A 19,563-nucleotide genomic window follows, 5' to 3' on the forward strand; every position below is an offset into this window, starting at 1 on the left:
GCAGGACATGGGAATGCTCCTGCATGGGTGCCCCAAGGGAGAGCGCTTCTCTGACAAGGCACTCAAGAAGAGGGGCCAGGAGCGTTGCTGAGGAACCCTGGAAGAGGAGGATCGGGGCCTCTCTGTGCAAAACAATTGCACAGAGGAGGTAAGTATGACATGTTTGTTTTAAAAAAAAAAAAAAGACTTTAGATATCCTTTAACTCTCCTCAGTCCTATCTCCTTCTAAGGTACCTCTAGACCTTCAAGGTCAACAGGGATCAGCCTTGACCAAGTAAGGACCTGACTCTTCAGAGTCTTTTATCAGTTGCAGACCTTGCTCACAGTACTAGCCCTAGCACCTTTTCCTGTCATCCTTATTGCAGGACACTCAAGAGACCATCCCTGAAGAGAATCAATTACTTGGATTCTTACACTTTGAATAATAGGTCTTATCATCTGGAGATATATTGCCAGATATCTAACTTTGGTCTCTCTCTCTCTCTCGCTTGTTCTCTCTCCTTCTCCCTCTTTCCGCTTTGCACTTAGGTGTGTTCTTTTGCCTTGTAATTGAGTTTTGTTCTGATCATACAGTGCCCAAACTGACACCTGCTGGAGGACACCTGAATAATGCATTGCCTTCAGAAAGTTTAGAAAACTCTCCCTTTAACAAGTTGTCTGACCTACCTGCTATGCTGAGTGTGTCATTAGTGACTATTTTGTCTTTCCTAGACTCAATGTGTTCCCTCAACTGATAGTCCCCAGATTGAGAGAGGGTTCAGCATTTGAGCTCCCTTCTCTTTCTCCTTGAAAGAAAATATCCATCACTGGAGGGTCCTGTATTCCCATGGGTGGTCAGCAGATGGGACATGCTGGGAACCTACTGCAAATTCCTCCTAAAAGACATAATGGAATCCGGGGGCCTTTGTGAGATCTGTTCACTGGTGGCCTCTTTCCATTGCTGAACCGTGGGCTTCAAGGAAAGTCTCCTTAGATTTTACCCTCTCACCTATCCTCCTATCAACAGACTATTTCTAGGAAGCACACTAGGATTCCTACCCCTGGCTTCTCAGTGGATGATTGTTTCTTTCAGGGGTAGTTTGGATGAACCATATATTTGGTATGGGGTTAAGCAGGTTGCAGTGTAGCTTTTACACCCCAGGAATGCCTCTTGTTGTTGGCTGGAGATAGCTTTTTTCCTCTTTCTAGTCCTGGTGTTCTTACGCACATGTCTACATTTTTTATGTAGGTGATGCTGATCACCATCCTTTTTGGAATATTCATGGTTTGCGCCGCTTCAATTTTTTTCCAGTTTAAAAGACTTTCCCTTCCATTTATTTAGATTGTATGCCGTGAGGGCTTTCAACCTCGTAATCTCTTTACAAGAATGGTTATCTAATTGGGTAACTTCATGGCACTCCCTTCCCCTGAAGTCATGAGTTTGGTTTGTTAACCACTTAAGCCCCGGACCAATTGTCAGCCTAAGGACCAGAGGTCTTTTTACAATTTCGCACTGCACTGCTTTAACTGGTAATTGCGCGATCATGCAATGTTGTACCCAAACAAAATTTGCGTCCTTTTCTTCCCACAAATAGAGCTTTCTTTTGATGGTATTTGATTGCCTCTGCGATATTTATTTTTTACGATATAAAAGGAAAACGACTGAAAAAAAAAAAAAAGATATTTTCTACTTTTTGTTAGAAGAAAAATCGAATAAACTAAATTTTAGTCATACATTTAGGCCAAAATGTATTCAGCCACATGTCTTTAGTAAAAAAAAGTCAATAAGCGTATATTTATTGGTTTGCGCAAAAGTTATAGCGTCTACAAACTAGAGTACATTTTCTGGAATTTACACAGCTTTTAATTTATGACTGCCTATCTCATTTCTTGAGGTGCTAAAATGGCAGGGCAGTACAACCCCCCCCCCCCCCAATGACTCCATTTTGGAAAGTAGACACCCCAAGGAAATTGCTGATGGGTATGTTGTGCCCATTGAATATTTTTTTTGTCCCAAGTGATTGAATAATGACACAAAAAAAAAAAAAGTTTACAAAAAGTTCTCACTAAATGATATATTGCTCACACATGCCATAGTTATATGTGGAATTGCACCCCAAAATATATTCTGCTGCTTCTCCTGAGTACGGGGATACCACATATGTGGGACTTTTTGGGAGTCTAGCCGCGTACGGCACCCCGAAAACCAATCACTGCCTTCAGGATTTCTAAGGGTGCAAATTTTTGATTTCACTCCTCACTACCTATCACAGTTTCGAAGGCCATAAAATGCCAAAATAGCACAAAACCCCCCCAAATGACCCCATTTTGGAAAGTAGACACCCCAAGCTATTTACTGAGAGGCATGTTGAGTCCATGAAATATTTTATATTTTGCCACAAGTTGCAGAAATATTACAATTTTTTTTTTTTTTTTTTGCACAAAGTTGTCACTAAATGATATATTGCTCACACATGCTATGGGCATAAGTGAAATTACACCCCAAAATAAATTCCGCTGCTTCTCCTGAGTACAGGGATACCACATGTGGGGGACTTTTTGGGAGCCTAGCCGCGTACGGGACCCCAAAAACCAAGCACTGCCTTCAGGATTTAAATATAAAACGCTACCAAAAAAAAAACTGTTAGCAATCGCAGGGATCAGGCCTGACTCTGCAAACGCTGCAATTATGTGTTTAGTGTTTTGTAAGTGACAGTGATCGATCGATACTGCACTTGGATGGGCTGGGCGGAGGGGCAAAACACAGGTGCTAGCAGGTATCTGGGCTGATCCCGCTAACAATGCGTTTTTTTGGAACCCTAAACTGCTGGGGACGCTAGTATAGATCTGATCAGATCAGATATTGATCTGTCCAGATTCTATACCACTACGGGAGGTGTATGCTTTGCGCGTGGGTGTTAGCGGTACTGGCACTAACCTAGCGCTGCCTGGGGCGACGCAGACCCTGACCCTAAAACCTAATTGATATCACCCGCTGGGTGATCAGGGGGTTAAACCTTTATTGGGTAATAAATGGTGGGTGCCCTAATGCTATAAAAAGCAAACTAACCAGAGTCACCCGTAACACTTATACGGTGATCACTGGTGAAAGGATTAACTAGGGGCAATCAGGGGGTTAAAACCTTTATTGGGTGGTATATGGAGGTACCTAATGCTATAGCTACCTAGCGGCACACACACAGAGACTCAGTAATTACTGATGGGTTATAGGGTATTACTAAGTGATGGACACTGGCACACCCTAGACAGGAAGTTCAATCCCCCATATAACCCCTCCCCCCTACTGGAGGTACTTCAGTTTTTTCGCCTGTGTTGTAAGTGTTGGTCACAAGTCAGATGTGCTATGCTGAGCTCTGCTGGAATATCCTTACTGGGGCTAGCCATGCAACCGGATCCATTCAAAGTGTCTTTTCCAAGCCAAATTGGATGGTACCTGGGCCTCGTGTCCGAAGAAACAAGGTTTTACCTGTAACGCTTATCTTTTGAGCTGGACCTTGGGACCCAGTATTTGTTTTTTTCAGCCATATTCCTGGCAGGGTGCTTTACGGGCCCAGAACTGTGGATCCCCCTATTCAAGGGGGCCCCAGTCTCTGAAGGTTTTTTTTCCTAACGGAGCCCACCATAAGAGGTGAAGATTGGGTCTGTTATTCAGACCCTGCAGCTGGATAAGGTAAGGGAGACCCCTCAAAAAATTTTCTAATTCTAGTAGGTTTTCTCCTTTTAAGTAAATGTATGCTATGCCTATAATCGCCACCGGGGGCTGCCAAGAGCACATACCTTTCATGCCTGACTGTCTGCTTGGTGTCCATACTCTATGCTCCTCCAGCCATGCTCCAGGAAGGATGAAGGTAAGGGTTTTTTTTTCCTTCTGGGATTTTCCCTCCACTGAGACAGGCCTGGGCAAAGATCGGTAACATACCGCAGCACCCGCCGCCATCCAGCGCCGTTCGCCGCTACCATTACAGTGGCTTCACATCCACCGGCCCTTCCCTCTCAGCCTCCCCCCATGCTTGCCAGCAGGGTTAGAGCCTCTGCTCGTGCAGGAAACACTTGTTTTTAAAAAGCGAATGGGGGGGCGGAAGTGGACGTAGGATGGGGGGTGGAGCACTAGGCTACACAGGCTTTAAAGTGCACTCTTTTTCAGATGCACACAGCCTATGGAGGGACACAGAGCTGACAGGCACATGTGAGTGTAGAAGACACAGGCATTCCCAGGCAGCATTTACTTAGGCACCAGACTGAGTCTTGGTAGCAGCGGCAGTTGCTGAACTACAGTGCTCAGCAGTCAGTGCATTTTTTTGTGGTACCTCTACCTTTTGTTGCTTTGCACTATGGGCAGAAGAGGTACAAGTACCCTGAAGAATAGGGGCTCTAAGGGGCCCCCTTCAGGCTCTGAGAACCCCCCTCTGCAGCACCCCCCCCCCTGCAGGACCCAGGGAGGCTGGCCAGGGAGAGCTGTCGGGGTCAGGGGCTGCAGCTGCTTCTGGCACTTCAGCCCTTGTGTACATTACATAGGAGGTTTTTTCCTCAACCATAAACGGTTTAGAGGAAAGATTAGTGGCCTTAATCGCATCTTCACTCAGTGGAAGAAAACGCACTAGGCCCCTCTCTGTCACCCAGGACCCTCAGAGTGAGGAACTCTGGGATAAAGGAGAGGAATCTCCCTCAGAGGATTGGGAGGAGACTGATGATTCCACTTCTGAGGAATCTAGTGGAGAAGGGCCCTCTTCAGCTTCTCAGGATGAGAAGATGTTGGTGCAAATTCTTGCTGGATTGGTCCGTTCCACGTTTAAGTTACCCGTACCTGAGTCAGTTAAAGAACCCACTTCTTCTCTGGGTTCACTGAAACCTCCTCAAAGTGCACATGCATTTCCTGTTCATGGTTTGCTGAAAAAGCTTATCTATTCTGAGTGGGATCACCCAGATAAACATTTTTTTTTCCTCCTTTTCCTCCTTTTCTATACTTTATCCTATGGAGGAAAAATTTACTAAGATGTGGGATATACTGGCAGTTGATGCCACCATTTCCTAAACAAAAGCCTGACTTGTCCTGTTGACAACGCTCAGATGCTTAGGGATTCAACTGATAAGAAAATGGAATTCCTATTAAAAAATGTTTTCTCCTTGGCAGGTTCAGTAGCTCAACCTGCAGTGACAGCAATTGGAGTCTGTCAATATTTGAGAGACCATATTAAACAGGTGCTTAAAGCTTTACCTGAACAGCAAGCCCAGGGGTTAGCTAACCTACCAGCGGCTTTGTGTTTTGCTGTTGATGCTATCAGAGATTCTATCCTTCAGACCTCTTGCCTTATGCTTGGATTGGTACACATGCGTAGAATCTTATGGCTGAAAAATTGGTCAGCCGAATCACCATGTAAGAAACTCCTAGCGGGATTTCCCTTGCGTGGTGCAAAACTGTTTGGAGAGGATTTGGACAATTATATCCAAAGGATCTCTAGTGGGAAAAGCACCCTTTTACTAATCAAGAAACGGAGTAAATGTCCCTCCTTTAAATGGTCGCTTTCTCCAGTGCCAGTCCTGGGGGAGAAGGTCTTCAAGACAAAACGCTAAGACCTCCTTATGAAGGTGTGCCCCAGCTCACTCGAGTGGGGGGAAGACTACTAAAGTTCTCAGGGCTCTAGCAGGAGGAATTTCGGGACAAATGGGTGGTCTCCACAATAACTCTAGGTTACAAACTAGAATTCTGAGAATTCCCTTCTCCTCGGTTCCTCAGATCAAATGTACCCAGAGACCCAGAGAAAAAGAAGTCTCTCCTTCTAGCGTTGGAGTGACTATTGTCGCAAAAAGTTATCATGGTAGTTCCCATGCAAGAGCAGGGAATGGGGTTTTATTCAAACCTTTTCATGGTACCAAAGCCAAACGGAGATGTCAGACCCATTCTAGATCTCAAAGATCTAAAACGATTTCTAAAGATACGGTCCTTTCGCATGGAATCGATCCAATCGGTAGTCTCCATCCTACAAGGAGGAGAACTTCTGGCGTCAATAAACATCAAGGATGCGTACCTGCATGTACCTATTTCCCCTGCTCATCAAAAATTCCGGCATTTCAAAGTAGAAAAACTGCACTTTCAGTTTGTAGCTCTGCCTTAAGGGCCCAAGGTATAACAATAATAGCATACCTAGACGACTTGCTCTTGATAGACCGGTCGGTAGCCCATCTGGACCAAAATTTGGTCACCACAATCAAGTACCTGGAATGCCAAGGTTGGGTCCTCAACTCAGAGAAGTCTTCTTTAAAACCAGTAAGAAGACTGGAGTATTTGGGTCTGGTCATGGATGCAGCCCAGCAGAGGTTATTTCTACCCCAAGCAAAGATCAGTGCTATAAAAGAACTGATTCAGGTAGTCAGGGCAAAGAAGGGTCCTTCTATTCGTCTTTGTATGAGGTTTTTGGGGAAGATGGTGGCTTCATTCGAAGCAGCTCCCTACGCTCAGTCTCATTCAAGGCTACTGCAAAACAATATCCTATCGGCCTGGAACAAGAAGGTCCATGTTTAGATTTTCCAATGCATCTGTCCCCTACAACGCGTTGGAGCCTCAGCTGCTGGTTGATCTGCGGAAAGGAAAATCCTTTTTACCAGTTACCTGGACAGTGGTAACAACAGATGCCAGTCTTTCGGGTTGGGGGGCAGTCCTGGAACAGTCAACTGTCCAAGGGAGATGGTCTAAAACCAAGAGGGCCTTACCCATCAACATTCTGGAGATCCGTGTGGCGTATCTAGCCCTAAAAGCCTGGACACTCAGGTTGCAGGGTGGCCCCGTCAGGATCCAGTCCGACAATGCCACAGCAGTGGCTTATATCAATCACCAAGGGGGCACCAAGAATCGTGTAGCTCAGGGAGAAGTAAACAAGATCTTAATCTGGGCAAAAATACATGTGCCATGCATATCGGCAGTCTTCATTCCGGGGCTAGAGAACTGGCAGGTGGACTTCTTGAGCCGCCAGCAGTTAGTCCCACGGGAATGGTCTCTTCACCCTGATGTCTTCTTGGCCATATGCCAGAGATGGGGGATTCTGGATGTAGATCTCTTTGCATTCAGGTTCAACAACAAGGTCAACAACTTTGTGTCAAGAATGAGGGATCCTCTTGCATGCGAGACAGATGCATTGGTAACTCAATGGCATCAGTTCTCTCTGATTTATGCATTCCCTCCTATTCTGCTCCTGCCAAGACTTCTTTGCAGGATCAGGCAGGAGAAGAAGTCGGTGCTTCTGGTGGCCCAGAAGAGCTTGGTATGCAGAAATAGTGAAGATGGAGGTAGGCTCTCCTTGGACCCTACCGTGCCGTCCAGACCTGCTATCCCAGGGACTGGTATTCCATCCTACCTTACAAATGCTAAATTTAACGGTTTGGCTACTGAAACCCACATTCGGAAGAATTGTGGGCTTTCAGACCCTGTGATATCTACCTTGATTAATGCAAGAAAGCCAGCTTCCAGAATGATTTATCACAGAGTCTGGAAAGCATATGTCTCCTGGTGTGAATCCAGGGGTTGGCACCCCAGAAAATATGTCATAAGTAGAATCCTCGAATTTCTGCAAAATGGTTTAGAGATGAAAATGGCCTTGAATACCATCAAGGGTCAAGTCTCGGCCTTATCTGTTCTGTTTCAACGTCCACTTGCTTCGCATTCTTTGGTCTGAAGCTTTATACAAGGGGTAACACACCTTAATCCTCCAGTTAGGGCGCCTCTGAACCCCTGGGATTTGAATTTGGTTCTGTCAGCTTTACAGAAGCAGCCTTTTGAACCGATACACCAAATTCCCTTAGTTCTGTTGACAAGGAAATAAATTTTCCTGCTGGCCATTTCTTCTGCCAGAAGAGTATCAGAATTAGCGGCCCTCTCTTGTAAAGAATCGTATCTGATAATGCATAAGGATAGAGTGGTGTTATGCTCTCATCCTAGTTTTCTTCCAAAGGTGGTCTCCGGTTTTCATCTAAACCAAGATATTGTTCTGCCTTCCTTTTTTCCAAATCCCTGCTCTATGGAAGAGAAGTCACAAAATTTTTGGGATGTAGTGAGAGCAGTCAAAGCCTATCTGGAAGTGACTGCTCAGGTTCACAAAACAGATGTTTTGTTCATATTGCCAGAGGGTCCTAAGAGAGGACAGGCAGCGTCAAAATCTTCCATTGCTAAATGGATTTGACAAATAATTGTTCAAGCTTATGGTTTGAAGCAAAAGATTCCGCCTTTTCAGATCAAGGCGTACTCCACTAGGGCTATTAGTGCTTCGTGGGTGGTGCATCACCAGGCCTCCATGGCTCAAATCTGCAAGACCGCAACCTGGTCATCAGTCCATACATTCACCAAATTTTATCAGGTGGATGTGAGAAGGCATGAGGACATTGCCTTTGGGCGTAGTGTGCTGCAGGCAACGGTACAGGGTCCTCAGGTCTGGTTACACCTTATGTTGTTGTCAGGAACCGTGAAACAGAGACAGAAGTACAATCAAATCACGCTTGTTTATTAATAAAAATAAAAAGGTAAATAGGAAAAAGCATAGTCAAGCATAGCCAGAGTCCAGTAGCCAGATTGGGTAGTCTGCCAGTCCAGACGTCAGGGATCCAAGGAGAGCAACTGCAAGCAGGATAGAAGCCAGGAGGGATGTCAGCAAGCCAATCTTGAAACAAACAGCAGGAGATGGTTCCTAGTGATGTGACCAACGCGAAGGCAAAGAAAAGAGTGAGCTAGAAGGCTTTAAATAGGCAGGTCAGACTAGCATCATCGGGAACTGCTGGTAACTGTGGAAAGAGAAGAGAGCTGGCAATTAGCTGACAGCTGAGCGGCCAGCCCAGAGGAGGAAGGGCTAAGCCAGCCCTGACAGTTGTGTGGTTTCCCTCCCCTCAGATAGCATTGCTCTGGGACACCCCATCAGTAATTACTGAGTCTGTGTCCTGTGATGTACGAGAAAGAAAATAGGATTTTTATAACAGCTTACCTGTAAAATCCTTTTCTTATGAGGTACATCACGGGACACAGAGGTCCCTCCCCACTTCTAATACACTTATATTGCTTTGCTACAAAACTGAGGTACCTCCAGTAGGGAGAGGGGTTATATGGGGGATTGAAATTCTGTGTGCCAGTGTCCAATCACCTAGTGATACCCTATAACCCATCAGTAATTACTGAGTCTCTGTGTCTTGTGATGTACCTCAAAAGAAAAGGATTTTACAGGTAAGCTGTTATAAAAATCCTATTTTTGTGGATGATTGGTTGGTCCCCAATTTTCTTCAGATAGCATTTCCCCCTAGCAGTGATTGTGCATCCTACGCTTGAGCGCCAAATTGATCCTCAGTGCCTTCCTCTTGGTCATGACAATTATCATATTCTGTTTGCACTTTATTTCTTCTAGCCTTGATTTGGGTGCTCATTCCTTCAGATACTCTTTTGTAGAATAATCTACAAAATGATCTGTGGGGCATCTCGTGGCTGTTGCGCCCCCTCCCCCCTCATTTGGACTGCTTTTGGATAACCCATCTGTTTAAGAATTCCTGTGTCTCTCAACAGATGAAAAAGCAAATATTTTTTTAGTATTTGCCACAAAAGTCAATTGAGGGACACAGGTCCTCTGTGTTATTGACACTGTGTACTGATTTCACACAAAGCTGAGGCATGGTAGTTGGAGGTAGGTTAATAAGGGTGTTGACATTAATGGTTTCTATCACAGCCTCCTGTAGGCGGTGGTATAACCCAACTTTCGGAACTCATGAAGCCCAATTTCCCTCAATGGACTTCAAGAAAAATGTTTTACAGTAAAAAAAGTACTTTGTACTAACGTTTCCTATATAGCTATAAGTTGGGACCCAAACTAGGTCACTGATGTGTTTGGAATGCTTTTTCACTTGATTGTGTCCAAGCACCTACCTACAGTACATGTTGGCAGTCTGGGGGATGTAAAACTGCCATACAGTCAAATAAAGCCTTACTTGAGGACTATTCTGTCTACTGTCTGCTCTTTGAATCATCATTCTAGTCTCTGGCCTTTGATTACCTCAAGGTCTTTGTCAACAGAATGGTAATCTCAGAGCCCACAGACTGGATATGTCCTGCAGTTTAGATAAATTTGACCTGTCAGAGACTTTGGTGAAGGCTAGGCACTCCCAGATCCTGTGCCTTATGCCACCTGCTGGAACTCTTGTCTCTTGTCTTGTTATATAGCCTTGCAGGCTTTAATTTCCTCTAGCCTCACGGGTTCTTAAACTTTTTAATCTAAGAACCCAAATAAGAAAATCGTTACTCTACTGTGACCCAGTAAGATAATGTTTACTGAACTGTCAGAATAGCATTGCAAAAACTTGTGTGAGAACAATTCATTTAGAAGAATCTCATGCTGAGACAGATATTTGAGAAGTTAAAGGGGTGTTCAAACTGTACATATCAGAAATGGAAATATGTGAATATTAAGATGGCTGACAGAAACAAGATGGGTGCTTAACATAACCTTTCAGTATGGGACTAGCTAGCTACCCACAGCTTACTGTATTACAAGCTGATCCTGCCTTGAATAAATTTATTTTGAGTGGTCAAAACACTGATTTTAATATTATTTTTTTAAGCTTTCTGCATTGTCCTAAAATGTTATTTTTTATTTCATCCTGTGGGTGTTTTGGTACAAGCTTTTTTAAATGTAAGGCTCCCCCCACAGAGAACATATTGCGGCCTCACTTCTCCATTTCTACAAGCTTTAGTAAAGCCAAGGGAAATAAAATCCTAGTTATAGTTTCTTTTAACAGTAGACCTTTCCAACCACCATGGGGTCTCTTCACCTTTTGACCTTGTCTGGGTAGTTGCTTCCACCCCTGGGAGGTGTCTCCACCTACTCATTCTAACTCCTTATACATGTCTCTGCAGTCATTCATAGTGTGCTATCACTTGCTATTGATTTGCTGATTTTCCACTTGGAAACAAAACCAAGTGGCGACCCATCCAAAATACTTCCTGGACCCAATTTGGTTCCCATAACTATTTTAGGAAACACTGCTTTAGCCTACTACCAACTCTCTAACCAAATTTTACACCTTAACGTTGCCCCTAAATGATGGATATGTGATCTTTGTTCGAGATCTACCGTAGTTACTTCTGTTGGCCTGGCAAACAGTCCCTTGCTGGTTCTGACAGACTATGCATTTGTTGAAAGGTTATCCTATTCAATAAGATTGACTCTTGACTACACTGGAATGCAGATAACACAATTGTTTGCTTATGCTTGGGTGTTGAATATTTTAGGTGTACATGGTTCAGCCTTTTTTTCTTTTGTACTACAGTTGTGTAGTCCAATGTGGTATGTATAAAAAATTTGAAATTTGAATTGCTTTTAGATATTTTATTTAATAGTTTTCTGTGCTCTCATTTTTGTATTTCTGATATTTTTTTTAAATCAGCATTTGAAGACCGTGAAGTCTAATCAAGATGCTTTCCTGAATGAAGTGGACAAGCTTAACAGCCAACTGAAAGAAGAACGATTGAAAAGCTTCCATCTTGAGAAACAGTTGCAGTCGAGCACATTCTCTCAGAAAAGGGTGGAAGAGGTTTGTTTTCAAATTTTCTTTTTGTGTGCTTATATAACGTCATCTATAATTGATACCTCTTTTTATACTGGGCTCCACTGTTTGGAACTGTCACCATTTTTTTTTTTTACACTATCCCTGTCATGTATTTTATGGAGCACTGTCATTTCTGTATTTGTTCTTTTTTGTCATAATTGATGATCCAGCAATAGGAGACTGCCCACCTCTTTTAGCGTATTAGCTTTTAGGGTATGGCATTTTGAAGTTTTGGCTTGTGGACTTGCCATACTTTTATCATGTATGAGGCCCTTGTATAATTTTTACCTAATTTTGTAATATAGTTTTAGGTGATCAATGAATGTATTATTGCCTTATGTTTTAGCACATCTTATATTGAATTTGGCTTCCTCCATGTACTGTTAAAATGTAATGCATCTGCTTTTATTTTGTCACATTATGCAACAATGCACTTTCATGGCCATTCTGTCATATTAATGAATGTAATAATGTTTTCTTTGTTATTATGTTTTTTTTTTTAATAGATGCTGACCGCCGGCCGTGATGGCCAGGCGGCGCACCTATTGTGGCGGAAGGGCGTCATTGATGCCCTCCCATTTAAACAGGGAATGCGTGCGATCGTGCATGCACATCCCTGTTCCTTCGATGGCGGCGTGTCACGGAGACACCGCTTGCCACCGAGGGGGGTGAACAGTCATTGGGCATGACTGTTTACCACGTGATCGGCTGTGATGAAGTCACAGCCGATCATAGATGGTCAGACCTCCACTGTTCACGGCGCATGCACGTGATCGCAGGCTCGCTGCGCGTGCACGTCAGTGGCGGCGTGTTTCCAGGAACACTGCTCATCACCGACGCTGGTAAACAGCTGGCTGTTTACCCACGTGATCGGCTGTGATCCTTTCACAGCTGATCACTAAATGTAAACAAACCGCGGTAACGAGATGTTACAGGGTTCTCCTCCTCACACACCGATCGTGTGTGAGGAGGAGATTGCGGTAACATCTCATTACCGCTTACAGTGTACACCAACCGAGTACCCGAGTACCTGTCACAGCCCATCAGAGTACCTGAGTACCTGTCACAACCCATCAAAGTACCTGAGTACCTGTCACAGCCCATCAGAGTACCCGAGTACCTGTCACAGCCCATCGGAGTACCCGAGTACCTGTCATAGCCCATCAGAGTACCCGAGTACCTGTCACAGTCCATCCCAGTACCCGAGTACCTGTCACAGCCCATCCCAGTACCAAAGTACCTGTCACAGCCCATCCCAGTACCCGAGTACCTGTCACAGCCCATCCCAGTACCCGAGTACCTGTCACAGCCAATCCGAGTACCCGAGTATCTGTCACAGCCCATCAGAGTACCTGTCACAGCCCATCCCAGTACCCGAGTACCTGTTACAGCCCATCAAAGTACCCGAGTACCTGTTACAGCCCATCAAAGTACCTGAGTACCTGTCACAGCCCATCAGAGTACCCGAGTACCTGTCACAGCCCATCAGAGTACCCGAGTACCTGTCACCAGGCCATCAGAGTACCCGAGTACCTGTCACCAGGCCATCAGAGTACCCGAGTACCTGTCACAGTCCATCCGAGTACCTGTCACAGTCCATATGAGTACCTATCACCGCCCTTCAGAGTACTCAAATACCAGTCACCAGGCCATCAAAGAACCTGTCACCAGGCCATCAGAGTACCCGAATACCTGTCACCAAGCCATCAGAGTACCCCAGTACCTGTCACCAGCCCATCAGAGTACCCGAGTACCTGTCACCAGGTCATCAGAGTACTCAAGTACCTGTAACCAGCCCATCAGAGAACCTGTCACCAGGCCATCAGAGTGCCCGAGTATCTGTCACCAGGCCATCAGAGTACCCGAGTATCTGTCACCAGGCCATCAGAGTACCCGAGTACCTGTCACCAGGCCATCAGCGTACCAGAGTACCTATCTGCAGCCCATCAGAGTACCCAAGTACCTATTTGCAGCCCATGCCTCATAGAATATACGTTGGGGTGTTTGCTTTCCAAAATGGGGTCATTTCGTGGGTAATTTCACTGTCCTGGTGCTCCAGGACCTTCAAAAGTGTGATAGGTAGGAATGAAATGAGATGTGTCATTTATGCTCCTAGAACGCCTGAAGGTACTATTTCAATGTTCTGCCTCTCTATGTGACCAGGCTGTGTAAAAGTCCTACACATGTGGTATCGCCATACTCGGGAGGAGTAGCAGAATGTGTTTTGGGGTGTAATTTTTGCTATATACATGCTATGTGTTAGAAATATCTTATAAATTGACAACTTTGTGTAAAAAAAAAGGAAATGCGTTTTCATTTTTTTCCACATTTTCCAAAAACTTCTGGAAAAAAATGAACCATTCAAAAGACTCATTATACCTCACAGATTATACGTTGGGGTGTTAGCTTTCCAAAATGGGGTCATTTTATGGGCAATTCCATTGTGCTGGTACTCCAGGGCCTTCAAAAGTGTAATAGGTGGCTGTGAAATGAGATGTGTCATTTTTGCTCGTTGAACGTCTGAAAGTGCCACTTCAATTATGGTGCTCTGTATGTGGCCATGCTGTGTAAAAGTCTCACACATGTGGTATCGCCATACTCAGGAAGAGTTGCAGAATGTATTTTGGGGTGTAAATTGTTGTATGCATATGCTGTGTGTGAAAAATAACCTGATAATATGACAATTTTTGAAAAAAAAAAAAAAAAAAGAATAATAAAAAAAATCTTCATTTTGCAAAGAAATGTGGGGAAAAATGACAACTTAAAAAAACTCACAATGCTACTTACTTAATACCTTGGAATGTCTACTTTCTAAAAAGGAGTCATTTGGGGGGTATTTGTACTTTCCTGACTTGTTAGTGTCTCAAGAAATGAGATACACCTGATGTACTGAAGGCCTGATCAGAAGTGATCAATTTTCAGTGATTGGCACCATAGTTTGTAGACTCTATAACTTTCACAAAGACCAAATAATATATACTAATGTGGGTTATTTTTACCAAAGATATGTAGCAGTATAAATTTTGGCAAAAATTTATGAAGAAAAATTACTAATTAGCAAAATGTTATGACAGAAACAAAGAAAAAGGCATTTTTTCACTAAATTTACATTTTTTTTTTAATTTATAGCACCAAATAAAAATAAACCCACTAGTGATTAACCTCCTTAGCGGTAATCCCGAGTCTGGCTCGGGTTGGGAATTTCATTACAATAGCGGTAACCCCGAGCCAGACTCGGGCTTGCACCGCTCGATGCAGGGGAGGACACAGGTAACGTTACTTACCTTGTCCCCTGGATCCAGCGATGTCCCCCGCGCTGTGTGATCGAGCCGTCCTGCGCTCGATTCACAGTGCCGAATGCCGCCGAGCTCCGTTCCCTGCGGCGTTACGACGCACGGGAGCGGAGAACGGCGGCAAATTCAAAAATGTAAAAAGACACAAAACACACACAGCACTGTAATCTTACAGATTACAGTGCTGTAGTAAAAAATACACACCCCCTTTGTCCCTAGTGGTTTGTGCAATGCCCTGCATGCACTTTTATATTATAAATACTGTTTTTTACTGCTTGGAATTTGGAGATTGTCCATAGCAACCAAAACATGTCCCTTTTTCATTTTTTTTTGGATTTGATTACATTATTGAATAATTTTTATTATTCTTTATTATATTATAAACTTTATCATACCCGGGATGTCCGCTAGACTCTGGTTTGAAGAGATTTCAGAGCGTTATTCCTAAGAATTACAGGACTACAAAATAAAAGCCAGATTTCCATGCAAAATAATTGTACCGCTTTCAGCACCTTATTTCAGACTGAATCATACCGCCAGGGAGGTTAAATACCACTAAAAGAAAGCTCTATTTGTGTGGAAATAAGGACGCAAGTTTGATATGGGTACAGTGTTGCATGACCGAGTAATTGTCATTCAAACTGTGAGAGCGCTGAAAGCTGAAAATTGGTCTGGTCAGGAAGGGGATGTAAGTGCACTGTATTGAGGTGGTTAAACAGTTTCTAGAATGCTTAGATAGATATCAAAATCATGTATTAACATTGTGTTTTTATCCATCAGGTTGCGTTTTGCCATGCAGTAGTAGTCCTTTATAGATAAATCATAGGCACACAGCTGAATACACAGATGAACTAAAATGTATGGGTGCTGTTTTACCTGTGAACCTAATTGTATTTCTGTTCATCCAGTATGTTTAATAGCACACAGTACAGTTACCTCTTACAGGGTAAGAGACTTGATTATTCTGTCCTGTTCTGGACAGTGAAAGAACTGAGGAGTTAATTTGAATGCTCTCTCCTCCAATCAGCATGCCTCCTGATAGCACATGAGCACTGCAGAACACCCCATTGGCTCTATGTTCAGCCCCACCCTCTCTGAGCTCTGCTGTACAGGAACTGCAAGAATCTGATACCAAGTCAAACTCAGGCACTTACACTGCCTGCTTTAAATATAAATATATATTAATGCATTCATTTGTATCATTTATATATGCCTAGAGTTCAGCTTTAATTTAATTTGTACTACAAATATACCTGATTTAAAGTAAAACAATGTAAATAAAATGTAGAGGAAGAATATTTATAAACAGATACTGGCACTGACCATTCTCATTAGACTAATTCCACAAATATATAAATATGCTTAAATCATTGGAAATCCTTCAAAGTATATAAACAGAAGCCAAGAAATATGGAAAAAAATCAAGCTGTTGCCCATAGCAACCAAATAGGTCTCAACTTTTACTGGGAAAATTATATTTTCATACAACAGCCCTATTGTGACATGTATCTGTCCAATATGGTATACTTGGGTTTACCCTTCCTTACTATTCCTTCTTTTAATGTGGATATTTTTTATCATTTTGTGAGGTTTAGTAACAGAACTTTTCTTAAGCTAGATATGGAAATTATGACTATGAATACCACATCTATTTAATAATTTAGCCACTATTCATTTCAGTGAACTGTAACATAGGCTAAAATGAAATTGTACAAAAAGAAGACATCTTTGTTCTATCTTGAAGCCATGCCAAGCATTTTTTTGCCAGTGGTTCACTCAAAAATGTTTTAAAGCATTAGTAATTGAAATTGTGCATTAAAATAGATGAGTTGAGTCATCTGTGTCAGAGGTTTCAGAAACCAAATCTCCTGTCAACAGTGTCTTTTGAGGTTTTCTATGGGTTTTTGTTTTTCTCAGTTTAGTGTTCAAGAAGTGTACTTTTTTTTTAAATTATTATTATTATTTGATTAACCCTTTATTGCTCATTGAAGCCTAAATATTCTTTGCTGTAATCCTGCAATTTATTATTCTATAACAATATGTATTTTAGGAATATAGAACAAAACATTTACATGGTACTGGTACAAATAACCCAGTATGAACAGTGGTAGAGATCTAATTGTGTATGACAACATCCCAAGCTATATCAATAAAAAAATAACAAAGCCAACTCCCAGTGGACTTTACAGGCAACCCATATCACAGTACTTTTATATAAAATACAGATGTATCCATTCCTCCCAACCCGGGAAAGTTTGAAAAAAATCATTCCATTATAACCTTGAGCAATAGGTCTCTGTTGATGGAAAATTCTGAACATGCTTTGACCGTCCTTCAAGGGTTGTAGAGTAGATCATGTCTATAATACAATCATATCAACATAAATTCATAGAAATTCCAAAACCAAGGATTACCTTGCAGAATGACCTTCACTTATGTATATACATACAGTATGCACTGCAAACCATATAGACAAATATCAGCCATAGGTAAAAACACAAATGTGAGATGACCCACCACTGTATATTTCAGTAACCAGCCAATGAAGCCCACCAATGAGGATGATGCAGACAGTAGTTAGGGAGATCTATTAAAGATTTTTTTATATATATAATTAAAGACCCCAACCCCAAGTGGAGGAAAGCAATGCTGGGGGAAGGTGTGGGAGGAAATATTCTAATGAACTAATAATCCTAGGGTGCAAGATAATCCTTGTTTTTGTAATTTCTGTGGATTGATTTTTTTATTGTGGACAATACTAGAAGGGTAAGCCCTTGTACACACGGTCGGACATTCTGACAACCAAATCAGTCGGATTTTGCCCGACGGATCTTGTCCGAAACTGTTGCATACACACGGTCGGACAAAGTTGGCGGAAAATCCGATCTTTCAGAACGTGATGACGTAATTTCGTTACGATGGGACTACGTTCAGGCTAGTAGCCAATAGCTTTGATGTAGGAATTTGATCTGAGCATGCGTGGCACTTTGTCCGATCGGAATTCTCTACACATGATCTGAGTATGTCTGATCGGAGCATTTTGTCGGAAAATATTTCTGGCAAGTTTGAAAATTTGGTCCGACAGATATTCCGACTGAAACAGTCCGATGCAAACCACACACAGTCGGAATGTCCGACAAAACGCTCCGATCGGACACATTCCGTGTGTACAAGGGCTTAGAGTTGAATGGAAAGATTTTTGCAAACCTCTCCAGGCTGGGAGGAACAGGGGTACATCTTTTGAATGTATACGCTTTGTGTGGTTTTATGTAATCCGCCATTACATTACAGTACAGTATTCTATGGACTTGACTGTATGTTTTTTAGTGTGTATGTATGTATGTATGTGTGTGTGTGTGTGTGTGTGTGTGTGTGTGTGTGTATGTATATATATATATATATATATATATACACAAGGATATTTTATATATAGGTACTGTATTTTAGCTTTGTTGTTTTGGTACAAATACCAGACTATGGCTTAAAAGGAAAAAATGGTGCCAAAAAATAGCCCACCTAACAGGATGGCTTTAAAATGGTTTACTTACTACTGCAAAATATAAGTTATACAGAAAGTAAGAGATCTTGCACACAGGGCCGGCTGAGCCCATTCAGCGTAATTCCTGGGGTATTTCCTCCACCTGGGTTGCCCAGGAGTAGCGTACAGGCTGTTATTGACATAAATAGCTGTGTGCCACTGTACTTATGTGTACGAGGCACAGCCATTGATGTTATTAAAAGGCTGTATACTGCTCATGGATTGCCCAGGTGGAGGAAATACACTGAACAAGTTTAATCTACCCATGTGCCACCCAAAAGCTGATAGAAAATTGCATCTTGTACAATATTAAGAACATGGGTATATAAACCTGTGCCTGGTGTGATATAGGGGATATTAGCTCTCATGGTAGATGCATTTGCATGGTGAATCCACGGCAGACGGGAACTATAGTTAAGGGCTTGCTAGCCCACTTTTATCAAAAGGAAACATAAAGGTCCTTACAATATCAGGTTTACCACGCATGGGTTTCAGCTTCACACCAAATGAAAATGCTTAGCCATCTGGCTCACTCTGCTTAATTTGCAGTACCTTGCTACATGGGCCCTCTCTTAGCTCCTAGGTAGATGTTCTCCTGATACTCCAGGTCCTCTTACTCCTCTGAGACTCACAGATTCCTCTAGTCTCCCAGACTCTTTCAGTTTGCCCAATTCTCTCAGTCCAATGGCCTTGGACCTCTCTCACTTGGATTGCTGGTTCGAGGATATTACCTAGTTCTCCAGACAGCAGCAACTGCACCTCAAACACCACCTGCTCTGCACTCACACAGGCTGCAAGAGTTAAGCAAAGCCTGGTCACTGGATTGAAGGTTCCATCCCGCCCAATATTCTTTGGAACCTTTAAGCTACCAGGCCCCCGATCCAGTACTACGAAATTTGGAGTATGCATAGAACACTGCTTTATCTGTTCACAACCAACCTATCAACTACATAGTGGCAGGGTGTCACACTGGGAAAGAACATTTCCTAATTGTAGAGTACAGGACACAAGCTTCTATTAATCAAGACCATAGGTTATATGCTGCCATCTTCTGGTGAGTACACTGGTAAAAAAAAAAGTTGATATATCAGCCTATATAACCCACTCCTCATTTTTTTGCTTGTCCTTAGGTGATTAATGAGCTCTTTCTACTGAGAGCAGGTT

General features: G+C 42.8%; 1 protein-coding gene across 3 annotated transcripts in view; it reads left to right on the top strand.

Annotated features, from left to right (window-relative positions):
• The window catches only part of RPGRIP1L (RPGRIP1 like), a 386,112-nt gene that overhangs the window by 154,142 nt on the left and 212,407 nt on the right, over positions 1 to 19,563 (top strand). For all 3 annotated transcript variants that reach the window (XM_077458160.1, XM_077458169.1, XM_077458179.1), the window contains exon 8: positions 11,407 to 11,553. In XM_077458160.1, the coding sequence (XP_077314286.1) occupies positions 11,407 to 11,553 (147 nt within the window). The remainder of the gene's footprint in view (positions 1 to 11,406; positions 11,554 to 19,563) is intronic.

This window comes from Lithobates pipiens, unplaced genomic scaffold, assembly GCF_037356315.1.
Source record: "Lithobates pipiens isolate NorthernLeopardFrog02 unplaced genomic scaffold, aLitPip1_a1.2 Scaffold_10, whole genome shotgun sequence".
In the NCBI taxonomy this organism is placed as follows: Eukaryota; Metazoa; Chordata; class Amphibia; order Anura; family Ranidae; genus Lithobates; species Lithobates pipiens.